The sequence below is a fragment of the Mobula hypostoma genome, chromosome 11 (genome assembly GCF_963921235.1).
Source record: "Mobula hypostoma chromosome 11, sMobHyp1.1, whole genome shotgun sequence".
Classification (NCBI taxonomy): domain Eukaryota; kingdom Metazoa; phylum Chordata; class Chondrichthyes; order Myliobatiformes; family Myliobatidae; genus Mobula; species Mobula hypostoma.
In genome coordinates, this window is record NC_086107.1 from 102,138,951 (window position 1) to 102,155,058 (window position 16,108).

Below are 16,108 nucleotides of genomic sequence, written 5' to 3' on the forward strand. Positions count from 1 at the left end.
TCAGACACTGGAAAAGGAAATGCAATTGTGTACGATCGTGAAATGTACTTGACATGCCGACAAGGCACAGTGCAGTTTAAATTCCTTTGTGTGCTAGTAGCAAAAGATGTGTGCATGCGCACACCTTAAAGGGAACATTGCCTCCGGGTGCTCTGTTTTCCTCCCACAGTCCAAAGACCTACTGGTTGGTAGGTGAATTGGTCATTGTCAATTATCCCTTGTTAAATAGGCTATTGCTGGGTTGGAAGGTCCTATTCTGCGTTGTTTCTCAATGAATAAATAAGAAGTAGTTTAATGCTTATTATTTATTTCCAGGCATTTTGCAGCACAATGATTTCAACCAAGGCTCCAGTTAATGAGTCTTACTTGTATGCAAAGGTAAGCAATAACATTTCAAACCAGATACGTTCTTTGAGTTGTACATGTGTTGACCACTGATGAGTGGGAACAGCTTATCAAATCACACAGCAAGGGGATCCGTATGCTCGGCATGCTTGGTAGATTTCCCCACTTAATTGTCTTTCTGACATTTTATATAGCTGCACTTTTCTATTTCTCATATTGCTTTCCAATCACCTTTCGTAAGCTACTATTAAAGTAGCTTCCACCATCCCTAAATTGACATCAGTTTAAAATCATGACGACTAATAAGATTTCTGTTGACGTCCTGGAGACTGAGTTTCGACTCCCAGCATTTTAAGATTCATCTGAATGTTCCAGTGAATGGAACTTTATCAGAGGTATTGTACACATATCCGATCACCCTGGGAGCAGCTTGCTACCAAGTCTCTGATATTCTTCAGTCGATGTAAGCTAGGTCCTGCCCAATTGCAGCCTCATGATCTTTGAGAAGGGATCAATCAGCAGTCAATTACGTCGCTCTTCTCCCTATTCTGTTGAGATATTTTTAAGTGAAAGGCGTAGATTTATTGCAGGATGGCATAAAAATTAGGAGGGATGAAGATTTTATAGAGTCATCCCGGAAAGTTTCAGAATCACCAAAGTGTAATAGCATGTGTAAAGTTGAAAATGCAGCATGTAACTTGCTCATAACAAGGTCCCACAGAAAGCAACTGAAGATAACCAGATCCTTTGTTTTAATTCAAGGTAAGTTTATTGTCATTCAGCTGTAAGCATGTATACCGCCAAACGAACCATCCTGCCTCTGGACCAAGGTACACAACACAATACATGTAACTCATAAATATAACACAAAGTAATATTACTACAAATAAATTAACAAATAACAACGTGCATTTACGACACAAGTTAAAAAGTAAACAGTGTAACGTTACTTCCTACATGATGAGACCTGGGTGGTGGCAGGGAACTCTGTAGTCTTACAGCCTGGGGGAAGATGCTGTTTGCTGTCTCCCATTCTAACAGTTCTTGTCCTAATGCTGCGTTACCTCCTACTAGATAATGGGGGGGGAGGTCAATGCTAAGGGCCCTGCATACACAGCAGTCCTGATAAATATCTCGATATCTCTGATGGGTGGAAGAGAGCCCCCAATGAACCTCTCAGCAGTCCTTTGTAGGGACTTTCAGTCCCATACCAGATAGTTTTGAACCTGTACAGGACACTTTCAATGGTGCTCCTGTAAAAATTGGTTAGAGTGGTGGGCAGGGGCTTCACTCACCTCAGTCTCCTCAGGAAGTGGAGACACTGCTGTGTTTTCTTGACCAAGATGGTGTTGGGGGACCAGGTGAGGTTGTCTGTTACATGCACTCCCAGAAACTTGGTGCGCCTAACTCTCTCCATGGAGGAGCCATATCTGTGAAGTGAGGAGTGGTCAGCTTGCAACTTCCTAAAGTCCACAATCATCTCTTTGGTCTTGTCCACGTTGAGACTCAAGTTGTGCTTGCACCATTCTACCTCCTTTCTGTATGCCATCTCATCATAGTTGACGAGGCCAACCACTTCCGTGTCATCAGCAAACCTGATGATTCGGTTTGAACTGGATCGAGCAGCGCAGTCAAGCGTCAGCAGCAGACTGAGCACGCCGTTCTGGGGAGCCACCGAGCTCATCGTGATGGAGCGAGAGATGTTTCTGCCAACGTGGACTGACTGTGGCCTTTTTTGTCAAGGCGTCCAGGATACATTTACACAGAGAGAGATGCTGAGACCCAACGAGGACGGTTTACCCACCAGCTTCTGAGGGATGATCATACTAACTGTGGCGCTAAAGTCGATAAACAGCATCCTGGTATACAAGGCCAACATTTTGTTAAGTTGGTTGAGAAGTAAGTTCAAGTCACTGAGAAGAACTATTCTGCTCTTCTTTGAATAGCGCTTTCAGAAGTTTTACATCAGACCAAAAGTTTGATGTCTCGGCTGCAAAGTGGGGAAGTGTTCCTGAGTTATTGTGTCTCTGAGTTGGGTTTGAATCCTTATTCTTCTGCTTTGCAAATCTGCTACCTGGCTGACATTGGGCATAGATTTTAATGCTCTGTAAATTATTAGAGAAAAGGGATTTCTTTGACTCGCTACTATCAGACGGGCAGTACCATAGCATTAGGACAAGGACTGTTAGCTTTCTCCCCCAGGCCATGAGACTGACCACCGAACTCCCTACCACCGCCCAGGTGTCATCTCTCATGCCGTACCAGTCGCATTACTTTTTTAACTTGTGCTGAGTGTCAATCTTCTGGAATATAGTTTATTATTTGTTAATTTATTTGTGGTAATAGTACTTCAGGTGCTGTGTTTGAGTTATATGTACTGCGTTGTGCACCTTGGTCCGGAGGAACATTGATTCGCATGGCAGTATACATGTACATGGTTAAATGACAATAAAGATCCACTTGAACTCTTAAAGAGGTGAGGTTTTCGGGTGCGCAGGGGAAACAGGAAAGGACATAAAAACATGAAAAGCTGGAAAATACTGGGTAATATCCATGATGAAAGAAAAAGTTAATATCATTTCATCTTAACTGAAGGGCGACAGAGGAAGTCTTTCAGCAATAGTTAGAATGAGACAACATGGAAAGTTTGAGCAGAAATCAATGAAGCAGACAAAGCCAGTAGAGAGGAAACTGTTGTTTAAAAAGTAATATTTTTTGTGAGACTATGTTAAAACTGCGCCTCAGAAACAGTGAGTTACAATCGTACAGCATGGAAACTACAGCCACTGTATGTGTTAGCAATCAAGCACCTGCCTAGACTAGAATAGAGACATAACAACACAAAAACAGGTCCTTTCACATGCTATGTCTACTAAACCCATTTTCCATTTTCCAGCACTTAGCTCTCTGCTGCCTCCGTCATCTCATTAGGTAATGCATTCCAGACTTCAATCTTGCTCTGGGTGGGAAAAAAATGCTTCAGATATCAGAAACTCACACCCCCTTACCTTAAAGCTTTGCCATCTGGTCATAGGCATCTCAACTAAGGGAAACCATTTCTCACTATCCACCTATGCCCTTCATAATTTTGCATCCTTCAGCCAGATCCCCCTCAGCCTCTTGCACTGCGAGGAAAACAAACACAGTCTGTAAAGCTCTTATCCCAGGCAACAGGCTAATGAATCTCCTCTGGACCATCTCCAGTGCAATCACATACTTGTGTAGCAACCGGAACTGCACACAGTACTCCAGTTGTGGCACAATTGATGCCTTGTGTTGCTGTACTATAACCTCCCTGCAAGTATCTCGTCGTCTTAACCACTTAATCTACCTCAGCCACTGCCTATGGCATGTACACCAAGCCCTATTTCTCAGTACTTCCTAGCATCCCACCATTCATTTCGTATTTGCAAACCTTGCGAGTCGTCTCAAAATGCAACACCTCAATTTTTTTAGATTAAATTTTATCTACCATTTTCTGTTTATCTTACCAGTCATCAATAGAGTTTAATAATTGAAGACATTCAACATTACACGTTTTCATGTCATTTGCAGACTTACTAATTATTCCTCCTGCATTCACATAAAAGTTGATGGTGAATATGACAAGTAACATATCCCTGAAATGCACCACAGGTCACAGAGAACAACCATTTGACTTCCTTATATTCCTTATACACCTTATGTTCCATCTGGGTAGCCTTCAATCTGATGGCTTCAACATCAATTTCTCAAACTTCCGGTAATTGCCTCCCCCTTCATCATTCCCCATTCCTGTTTTCCTCTCTCACCTTGTCTCCTTACCTGCCCTTTACTGCTCCTCCTCCTTCCCTTTCTTCCATGGTCTTCTGTCCTTTCCTCTCAGATTCCCCCTCCTCCAGCCCTCCAGTCTCTCTCACCAATCAACTTCCCAGCTCTTTACTTCACCCGCCTCTCCCTCTCCTGGTTTCACCTACCACCTTGTACTTCTACCTCCCCACTCCCCCTACCTTCGTACTCTGACTTCTCCCCTTCCTTTCTAGTCCCGATGAAGGGTCTCGGCCTGAAACATTGACTGTTTACTCTTTTCCATAGAATGCTGCCGTGGCCTGCTGAGTTCCTCCAGCATTTTGTGTGTGTTGCCTGAATTTCCAGAATGTGCAGATTTTCTCATGTTTGTTATCTGACTTCCTCCACCCATTTCTCCCCAGCCCTCCCTCCCTGACTTCTGGCACTTCCCCCTGCAACCACAGGAGGTGCAACACTAGCTCCTACATTTCCTCCCCACCACCAACCATTCCAACCTCACCTACTGCATATGTCTTCCTGACATGTCCCCTTACCTTTAGTTCCCTTTGCTGTACCCACCTCCACCTCTACCCTCGTTCTAGTCCCCATCACATTTTTGTTCCCCTCCTTCCCTGGTTTCATTGACTTACCACCCATACACTTCACACATTGGATTCCATTCCCCCATCAGGTTTCACCTTTCCTTCATCTCTCCTTTAAATGATTCCATTTGCCTTGCTTATTTATCAGATTCCATCAAGGTGACCTTTGAGTCCCAGGTTCTCACCCTCCCCTCCTTCATCACACCCCCCCCCCACCAATCTAGTCTGTCTGACTCTGTTTATTTAATTTGTTTGCTTCCAAATATCACCGATCTCCCAACTCCAATATTCTCTCTCTCTCCCTCTCTCTCTCTCCCCCTCTCTCTCTCTCCCTCTCCCTCTCCCTCTCCCTCTCCCCATCACCCTTTACCTTCTCCTCAGTCTACCCGTCACCTGCCAGCCTCGGTCTCACTCCTGCCCCTACATTCTGATAGGAAGGAGGTTAAGGCTTTAGAGCGTGCCTGGATGAGAGGCATGTGCGTTAAGGACAGTTGGACAAACCTGGGTTGTTTTCTTTGAAACTGGAGGCTGAGAGGAGATCTGACAACACAAGGAACTTAGCAAATCAGGCAGCATGCATGGAGAAAAATAAACAACTGACATTTTTAACCAAGCTCCTTCATCAGGACACCTTCACCTCTCAGAAGGTGAGCTGATCTGATGGAGGTTCGTAAGGTTTTATGAGAGGCATAGATAGACGGCCAGTATCTTTCTCCCTGAGTTGAAATGTCTAATATCAGAGAGAATGCATTCAAGCTAAGAGGGGTTGAGTTCAAAGGAGTCTTGCTGGGCAAGTTTTTTATGCCCAGAGCCGGACGATGCTGAGGATGTTCTACAAGTCTGTGGTGGCCAGTGCGATCATGTTTACTGTTGTGTGCTGGGGCAGCAGGCTGAGGGTAGCAGACACCAACAGAATCAACAAACTCATTCGTAAGGCCAGTGATGTTGTGGGAATGGAACTGGACTCTCTGACGGTGGTGTCTGAAAAGAGGATGCTGTCTAAGTTGCATGCCATCTTGGACAATGTCTTCCATCCACTACATAATTTATTGGTTGGGCACAGGAGTACATTCAGCCAGAGACTCATTCCACCGAGATGCAACATAGAGCGTCATAGAAAGTCATTCCTGCCTGTGGCCATCAAACTTTACAACTCCTCCCTTGGAGGGTCAGACACCCTGAGCCAATAGGCTGGTCCTGGACTTATTTCCTGGCATAATTTACATATTACTATTTAACTATTTATGGTTTTATTACTATTTAATTATTTATGGTGCAACTGTAACGAAAACCAATTTCCCCCGGGATCAATAAAGTATGACTATGACTATGACAATGGTGGATACCTGGGGTGATGGTGGACACAATATATTAGGGGCATTCAAGAGGCTCTGAGATAGGAAGATGAATATGCTGGAAATGGCAGGTTGTGGACATTATGTAGGCAGAAAGATTAGTTTAGCTAGGCCTTTGATTAATTTTATTTTGCAAAATATTGTGGACTTAAGGGCCTGTTCTTGTGGTGTACTGGTCTATGTTCTATATATTTTCCCTCTACTAGCTACCTCCTGCTCCATTCTCGGTCCTGATACAGGGTCTCAGCCCCAAATGTCAGTTCCTCTTCCCTCACGTGTACTGTTACTACTTAACCAGCTGAGTTCTTTCAGCAGCTTGTTTGTTTTATTTTTGCTTCTGTCATCATCCCTTTGTCCGCTGTCACCAAACTGTCTGTCAACTTGCCCCGGATCCTGTAGGTTCTTTCATTTTGGTCCTTTTTCTGATGGGGGATCTTATCAAAGGTTTTACCAGAGCCAGTGAATATATTCAGAATCGGTCTTAGAAATGTGAAATGAGTTATTCTGCAGCAGCAGTATAAATAAATTTACTATTAGTGACAAAATAAATAAATTGAACAAAGTAGGAATTAAATAATGAGGTATGATTTACCAGTTCATAGATTCATGGACCATTCAGAAACTACATGCCATATTGACGTTCATAGTTATCTCTCCAAAAGATTCAATTAAATTAATCCAATGTGATCTCCCTTTACAGAGCCCTGCTGACTATAGTTGACTAATCACAGTTTCTGCAAGAGCCAGGATATTGGGTGAAGACCCTACAGATAAATTACTGTCTTAAATAATGGTCCCCTGTTGTGTTGTATGTGCTTTAGTGTATTATTGTTTGGATTTGTGCTATAGGTTTTTAAGAGAATGCATCGATGAGATGTTTCTCACATTTGTTTAACATAGAAAACATTCGTTTAACATAGAAAACCTACTGCACAATATAGGCCCTTCGGCCCACAATGCTGTGCGGAACATGTACTTACTTTAGAAATTACTTCAGGTTACCCATAGCCCTCTATTTTTCTGAGCTCCATGTACCTGTCCAGGAATCTCTTAAAAGATCCTATCGTTTCCGCCTCCACCACCGTCGCCGGCAGCTCATTCCATGCACTCACCCCTCTCTGCGTAAAAAACTTACCCCTGACATCTCCTCTGTACCTACTTCCAAGATAATCACATTCTGTCTGGATGCTATTGTACAGAGTAGCATTCTAAAATATGTTTGGTTTCCATATAAGTGGATTGAAGAATGGTCTTTCATTACCTGTGATCCACAACGTTTATACATTGCAGTTTGACTTTGAGTGTCGAGCTCGAGGAGCAGATCTCCTGGCCTACCCTCCAGTTGTAGCAGGTGGAAATCGTTGCAATACCCTGCACTACGTGAAAAACAACCAGCTGATTAAGGTAATGATGTAGCCCTTCCTTAGTAAATGATGAGATTAATGTGCGCTATTTACTGATTAATACTTATTCAATAAGAAATTTCCGATGTTGTCCATCTCGCTCTTAGGCTGACAACTTCCTAGGGAACCTCGTTGCTGTACAACTCTGTCCTTTAAAATGGCATGTATTTTCTCATACATACAGTTTGGTCGTTCCTTTAGGTCCAAACCTATTGCTTCTAGCTGCTTAATCCTTTACTCTTTGTTCTTTGAAACCTTTAACTATGTCTTTGATCTGATGTCTTACTATCTCATGTGACATAGTATGACATTTTTATTTGATGACGATCCTGCAAAGTTCCTTGGGTCGCATTGGGAAGTTAATAGTATTGTATACAGGCACTCCACCCCCATCCCCCACATCTTGCGAATGTCTTACTGAAGTACAGCCCAAGCGAGCATTTTAGAGACGTTCTACTGGCTTTTGTAAGGTTGCAGGAATCTTCTGCCGCATGAGAACTTTATAGCCACGTTTCTGACTTGAAAACTGTATGTTTTATGGGAATGATGCAGGCAGGCTTCCCGTTTCACAGGAATATCGTGACTATCTTGGGTGCAAACAAGATTAGGCAAATATAGTTTTCTGTCAAGATGCCTACAATTATTGTCACATCAGCAAGCTGCTGGAGGATGCCCATTGACCCCCTACACAGAGGAAAGCTAATTTCAGAAATTGGGAGAAGTGACCTAAATTCATTCTGCAGTTGTACTGAACATGAAAAGCAGACCTGTTTAAAATTGAAATGGAAGTGTCCTACTGCATTGTTGGGGCAGGAGGAGGTTACTACTCGTTTTCCCGACACTTACTGTTAACACTCACACCCGTCCAATAGAAATTCACCCAGAGCAGACCACACTTTCATCAAATCCAATCAAAAAGTTAAAAGAACTGCTAATGGTGGAAAATCAAAATCAAAACTGATTCGGTGACGTAGGGACAGAGAAAGAAAGTTAAGAACTGGTGGGCTGAAATGGCTTAGGTCTGGGCATTACCTAGGGTCAGGTTGTTTAGAGATGGTGTCAGTCAGCAGCTCTTCTAAGGGCAGTGGAAACATGTAACTTCATCCCCCCAGAAGTGCTTTTGAAATGTCAGCACTGCGGCTGCTAGATTGGTGTTTGACAAGGCTATTCAGAGTGTTAGGTTCAGAGTGGAGAGCTGATGCAAAAGACATTCTCTTATTCCTATGTTAACACATTTACTCCATTCTTTTTCCAGGAAGGGGAGCTGGTTTTATTGGATGGAGGGTGTGAGTATTCTGGCTATGTCAGTGATGTCACTCGGGTCTGGCCAGTCAGTGGAAGGTGAGACACTCAGTTTAAATTCATCCCAGGAGACATGTTTCTATGTTTGCCACTGATTTGTTTCCCTTCCTTTCTGAAGTGGTTGTCTTACGCTTAGTGTGTTTCAGTAAACCCCACCCATCCTTAATCTCCAAATAACAAAATATGCTGGATTATTGAATGTACTGCATGTTACAGCAGGATGAAGGTCAAGGAAGTCGTTCCACATGGATAACCTAGTGTTCAATATGCATGCTGTCAGTCACAGACCTCTGTCCACTTAGAAGAGTTGGGAGCTGGTGACTTGGTTGTCAGTGAGAGAATGCTGAGTGACGTCAAGCAAAGTGAGACGATCAGCAGAAATATAAAATGTTTGCAAAAACGAAGCCCTGCAAATGGTTTACCTCTGAAAAACCTGAATCTGTCCATTTGTGGAACTTAAAAACTTGCAAAAATGGCAGCCTTCATGGTGGGACGGATCTTCTATTAAAAGCCAGCAAGTCAGCTCAGATCTGCCAACTTTAAAGTTTGGAAGGCATCCTTCCACTTCACAAGTATCATAGATACCTGCACTGGTCTGAATGGGGTACCACTGATTTCCTCAAGTTTATCTTTCCTTAGTCCAGAAGGTAGTGCCTTTGATTGGGAATAATTTGCATGCCAGGAGAAGGTTTAATACACCTTTTAATTCATTTCATTCCATTAATTTTAGTATATTTAATTGCACTTTGTACGTGCATTGTAAATTTAATAAAAAATAATTATAAAATAAATTGATATTGCTGATTTTGTATTTTGAATGTGTGTGGATCTCAGTGTCGCTTTGACAGCTGGTGAGTCTGGGACCGGGGCTTCACTGGGTATCAAAGGCATACTGGGAGCAGAGCCAGCTTGGAGAGGCTCTGTACCATGTTGAGTCTTACAATCAATTTAGAACTGGCCTTCCAGAGGAAGCTTGAAATTTAGGATCACTCTAGAAGATACAGTATGGTCCGAGGGTATGTAATCAGTGAACTTGGGTGACTTGCCAATCAGTCCGACCCACAAGGTGAGTCTGTGGAGTAGTTGGTGGGAGGCGGGGGGGAGGGGGGAAGCACATTTAAGAACAACCAGAGAAAGGCATGATGGAGAAGGAAGAAGGAAAGGATGCCACAGAATTTGAGAAAGTTAATGTGGAGCAAAAACACTGACTCAGGCCACTTAGCCCATGCGATGTGAAGGGTTACTTTACTTCTCGGTCAAAAGCCACTTCTGCAGCAGCTGTTTCCCACTGGCTGCTCTGTTTCCCACAGCACCAGTGTCCAGTCCTGGGCACCTCAGCAGTATAAGAGTAACACTTGCCAGAGACTGGCTGGCTTTGCTTTGTCTCCAGGGGCTCACCTTCACACTGAGGTGATAACCATTGCTGCAGTTATAGGAGGGCCCACGCACACACTTAGTTAAGTATCTGTCGAATGTTTAGTTTTGTAGTTGCGTAACTTGGGGAGACCTAATGAGGTACCTGCTGAGTTTGAAGTGTTACTGAATGTTGAGTATCGTCATTTCTGTAATTTAGGGTGACTTAGATGTTTGGTTAAATGTTTTAGTTTGTTGGTAAATAAGTGGTTAATATGCTTATTCATAATGAGTGTCTTCTCTCTCATTTAGCAAACCTGTGAACCTGCTTCCTCATAACAGCCCAAAATCCTGTTTCCGTGCTTTAAAATACCTGCATTTTTATTCCTACCCCTGTGAAAATATATGACACAAATGTTTGAATTGAGCTGTGAGGACACCCTAAGTAGCTTGTTGGTCTGTTGCAGATTCACAAAGCCTCAGTCTGAGCTGTACCAGGCCATCCATGATATTCAGAAGTCCTGTGTCAGTCTCTGCACTCCTGGGATCAGTCTGGATAACATCTATGCCTTCATGTTGAACCTTCTTGGACAGAAGCTGAAAGACCTGGGATTCCTGCAGGAGAAATGCCAAAACGATGTCTTCAGGGTAAGTTACAAGGCCAGACAAATAATAATCTATAGGTTAAGCCAACTAATTGGGATGAAGTTACAGTTGAATTACAAAGCATTTGGAAGGCAAGCAGACTGGCCTAAAAAACAAATAGGAACCCCTGTGAATTTATGTGCAGTGAGATTACCATTTCATAGTTCTCCAAATCTTTTTCCTCCTCAGCAGACAGCGCAGGTGTTTAATGCATGTGGTGTTTGTATGTGGAAAACAGTGGGGCAGTGTAACCCCATGGATACTGCAGCCTTCTGCCAAGTCACCATGAAGCCATGGGAAAGCCTGATGATGAGGAATCAGCGGATATTGGTCTGGAGAAGGAACTGCAGGTGAACTCTCCAAGGCAAATTCCAGGACATTCCAGCCGATTTTCCCAGGAAGATGGAATGTAGCAGACCTGCTCCACAGCGGCTGTAAAACGTGATATGCTGCCAGTATGCCATAAGATCTCTGATCCAACTATGAACATTACCTCATTATTCCTTTTATTCCCATTATTTATTTATTTTTGTAACTTATGTTTTTGTCTATGCATCGTACTAAACAACGAAGTTCACGCCCCCTAAGTCAATGATGATAAATGTGATTCTGAAGTACACAGCAGATCAGTCAGCAGCAAGAAAGGCAAAACAAATTGATCTTTGTTTCAGATGAGACTCTAAAATTTATAGTCAAATTCCTATGGAGTGCTTTCTATTTTTAAATCTTTAACATTCATGTATTTTCGTGTGTGAGTACTCTGGAGAACTTAGTGCAAGGAAACAAGCAATTAGGCCCAATCAGTCCGTGCCAGCCCCTCTTCTTTCCACCCTCCTGTAACCTAATGAAAACTGCATAGTTTAGGTCATTATGATTTTCTCTATTCCACTAGCCTTAGCCTTCCCCTGTCCAGTAAACGATGGAAACATACAAATACAGGAATAGGGTTAGGTCATTCAGCTCTTCAAGCCTATTTCACCATTCAATATGACCATAATTGATCCTCCATTTCAAATCCACTCATTGCGCTTCCCCCATTCCCTGTTAATCCATTTGTGGCTAGAAACCCCTCTCTCAGTATCTTGGCCTCCACCACCTCCAGTCAATTCCACATGTTCACCATTCTGAGTGAAGAAACTTCTCCCCATTGGTGTGCACACTCACTAGGCAAAATGGCTTTCTAGGTATTTAAAATAAAACAAAACTTAATAGGTTTTGACATTTCTGCATTGTCCTTGAAGCAAATTGGTATTTTGTATTGATTGTCTAGGCTGTCCGCAAGTACTGCCCACACCATGTAGGACATTACCTTGGGATGGACGTTCATGACACACCAGACATCACACGCTCCATAGCACTGCAACCTGGCATGGTGGTGACCATCGAACCTGGTAAGAAAACTGCGACTAATGAACCTACAATTTAAAATTTTTCATTACAAGGTTATTGATTTCAAGACATTCCAGTTTTGATCCAATTTTCACCCAAGGTTCAGATAGTCATGTTATAAATGTCAAATAGAAACATAGAAAACCTACAGCACAATACAGGCCCTTTGGCCTACAATGCTGTGCCAAACATGTACGTACTTTAGAAATTACCTAGGGTTACCCATAGCCCTCTATTTTTCTAAGCTCCCTGTACCTTCAAGTTCACATTCTTTTAAAACACATAATCCTATTTGCCTGTTTATCTCTCAGTTTATCTCTTGGACTGTTTGCCTGACTTGTTTACAAGCTAAAGCACTGTTTGTAAAAAGTGTCTCGGCAAACTAGAATGCATAAATCTCACATCGGAGTGTAGTGATACCCCTTCACTTTTCAGTGTCTTCATGTAACCTAACAGGATCAGTTTCGTACTCGGTGATAGAGAGATGTGAAAAGCCGAACAGGTTCCTGGACAGTGTGACCTCTGATGTGGCCTCATCCACATTGGAGAAGCTGAACACAGACAGGGTGATCACTTTGTGGAGCGAGCACCTGCACTCAGTCCACAGGAGTGACCCTGAGCTTCCAGTCACTATGTACTTTAATTCACTATCCCACTCCCACTGTGACCTCTCCGTCTGTAATGTTACGAGTTCAAACATAACCTCATTTACTTCTTCTGGGCATTAATGTAGCAGCCTTGAAGAACCAATATTGAATTCTCCAACTGCAGGTAAATTGCTCTTTCTTTCTGTTTATATCATGACTGGCCATTGGCCATTCCTCTTCCTCTCCCTGTTTTTTTTTAAATCTTTGTATTTTCTGTCCCACTCAGCAAATGCTACTAGGCCAGACTATACAACATCAACCTGACTTCACATTATTCTACAAAGAGCCTGTCTATTCAGCAACCATCATCCATCGTTTCACCACAGGACAGACACTCCCTAGGTTCCACCCATTACCTTCCGGCTCCTTCTCTGTTATCTAGACTACTATGCGCACATCTGCCCTCAGCCCCACCAGGGATAGTGTTCCCCTTGTCCTCACCTACCAACCCAGAAGCCTCCACGTCCAGCACATAATTCTCTGTAACTTCTGCCATCTCCAACAGGATCCCACCACCAAGCACATCTTTCACTCCCCCCACTTTCTCCTTTCCGCAGGGATTGCTCCCTATGAGACTCCTTTGACCACTCATCCTTTCTAGTACTTATCCTCGCAAGCAGAACAAGTGCTACGCCTGCCCCTACACCTCCTCCCCAAACAGTCCTTCCAGGTGAGGTATACTTCACCTGTGAGTCTGTTGGGGTCATCTACTATATCTGGTGCTCCCAGTGTGGTCTCATATCGATGAGATTTGACGTAGAGTGGTAGACTGCTTCACCGACACCTACAACTCCACCCGCCAGAAGAAGTGGGATCTCACAGTAGCCATCCATTTCAATTCTACTTCCCATTCCCATTCTGACACATCAGTCTATGGCCTCTACTGCCATGATGAAGCCACACTCAGGTTGGAGGAGCAACACCTTATATTCCATCTGGATAGTTTCCAACCTGATGGCATGAACATCAATTTCTCGAACTTCTGGTAATTGCCCTCCCCCCTTACCATTCCCCATACCTGTTTACCTCTCTCACCTTATCTCCTTACCTTCCCATTACCTCCTTCTAGTTCTCCTCCTCCTTCCCTTTCTTCCATGGTCTTCTACCCTCTCCGATCAGATTCCCCCTTCTCCAGCCATGTATCTCTTTCAACTTCCCAACTCTTTACTTCACCCCCCTCCCCCTCTTCTGGTTTCACCTATCACCTACCACCTTGTACTTCTTCCTCCCTCCACCTTTTTATTTTGACTTCTCTTTCTTTCCAGTCCTGAGGAAGGGTCTCAGCCCAAAATGTCGACTGTTTACTCTCTTCCATAGATGCTGCCGGTTTACTTGAAAGCTTGACCTTCCCTGTTTTACTGTTAAATTTCCTTTTGGTATCATTGTTCCCACCACAGGAATATATATCCCAGAACACGACACCTCAGCTCCGCCACGATTTCGGGGAATTGGGATTCGGATTGAGGACGATGTTTTGATAACAGATGAGGCACCCGTAATTCTTTCTGTAGACTGCCCGAAGGAATTGTCTGAAGTAGAAAAGATCATGAACTGCCGCTAACAAGCAGATGATGGAAACCTCATCAACTTAGGCTTTGGTAATCAGGGGAGTGACAGAGAAGGTCACAAGCAAATCAAGTAACTCTGCTCAGTTAGTGATGGCTGTATAAAATGTGAGGATGCCATCAGCTTACAATGTGTCAGTCTGTCTTAGTATGGAAGCCCACAATAGTATTTATACTCCAAGATAGTTACATGCAAAGGCATGAATTCCGTGCACCAAACCATTTTTTGACTGAAATTGAGAACTTTTTTTCATATACATGGACAGGAATATTTTCCATACAAGCAACCTGTTTACATATAGCTATAAATGATAAAGGGATCAAACTATCATCTGGTACCCACATGGACGATGAAGACTCTTGCCTATTTTGTGGAGAACTGGTGCCTCTGATTCCTGTCAGAGGTCAGCTGGCACTTAGATGAGTGACATGAATCACCTCTTCGGGATAAGTTCTTTGTAAAGAATTTTGGAAACAATTCACTGATAATATCGGTTTCCATTAATGTCTGAACTTCCCAGATTTTAAATATTCAGAACCTGAATAATGTAAGTGCTGGGCATCTGATTTAAAATCCATAAAGTGCTGGAAATACTCCACAGGTCAGACAACCACTGTGGTGTTACAATTAACAAGAAGTTCTGGTATAAGTCATTGATGTGAAATATTACTTGTTACCTCGCCTTATTAGTCTGTCACAGATTTATATTAGTGTAATAATTCAACACGCCTTACCTCAGACTATTAGTCTGTATCAGTAGTACAACTTCACATCTGTGTGTTAATTAACATAGTATTTATTGCATAATTGAGTTTCTGAACACTTTTACATTACGGTAACTTCTACAGAGCAAATGTAATGTTGCAGTTAATATGAAAATGATATTATAATTTTATTGGTGAATTTCATTCAGAAATCACAAATGTTAAATTTGAATGACTTATACATTTGTGATTATTTTTCTTTCTGCATAATGGAGGGCAAGTCCATTTTAAAGTAAATCTGCTCCCTTCTGCGTTCCCTGACTCTTCCTCTATTCGTAGCTGGGAAGATAGACGAATCTACATCTTCAGTAATACTGGAGAGATGGGGGTAATTCTCCTGGCTGTATTGCACCCACCACCTACTCCAGTCAGTACACCTTTGCACATCGTAAGTTCTCTTGGGGACAGCTCATTGTAGTCTGACATCCAGTCATACAACACAAACAAATTTTTCAGCCACCATGCCTATGCTGATTTTTAAGTGTCCGTCCGCTTACCTACACTTAGCACAAAGCTTCTGCGCTTTGGCACTTCAAATGCTTATTTAGGTAGTACTTAAATGTTATGAAAGTACCTGCTTCTGCCACCCCTTCAGGCAACGAGTTCCAGATTCTCTGCACTCTGATTTTAGATACCTCAGCAATGGGAAAACATTATTCTTGAAAAAGGATCTAGTGCTTTCCTGGCGTATATGACGAATAAACTCTCGGGCTTCCAGACCAGTACAGATATCGTTTATATCGGTTGTAATCAAGACCTGTACCCAGCTGGAAGCCCGAGAAGAGTTTATTCGTCATATTATTATCTGTTTCTTACTTTTTTTAAAAATTTTTTTGCCCGAGGAGTGACTTAGACCCACTCCAATTTGTCTACTGTCAGCAAATCAACAGCATATGCCATTTCACTTACTCTTCACTCTATGCTGGAATTTCTGGATAGTGAAGATAGACAATAGGTGCAGGAGTAGGC

General features: G+C 42.8%; 1 protein-coding gene across 3 annotated transcripts in view; it reads left to right on the forward strand.

Moving 5' to 3' along the window:
• Positions 1-15,430, forward strand: part of xpnpep3 (X-prolyl aminopeptidase 3, mitochondrial) — a 28,024-nt gene extending 12,594 nt beyond the window's left edge. For 2 of the 3 annotated variants that reach the window (XM_063062692.1, XM_063062693.1), the window contains exons 5-10: positions 316-378; positions 7,361-7,474; positions 8,729-8,814; positions 10,596-10,776; positions 12,044-12,164; positions 14,207-15,430. In XM_063062692.1, coding sequence (XP_062918762.1) covers positions 316-378; positions 7,361-7,474; positions 8,729-8,814; positions 10,596-10,776; positions 12,044-12,164; positions 14,207-14,370 — 729 coding nt within the window. In that variant the 3' untranslated portion in view covers positions 14,371-15,430. The remainder of the gene's footprint in view (positions 1-315; positions 379-7,360; positions 7,475-8,728; positions 8,815-10,595; positions 10,777-12,043; positions 12,165-14,206) is intronic. The other variant, XM_063062691.1, reaches the window with a different exon arrangement.
• Positions 15,431-16,108: the final 678 nt, after the last annotated feature.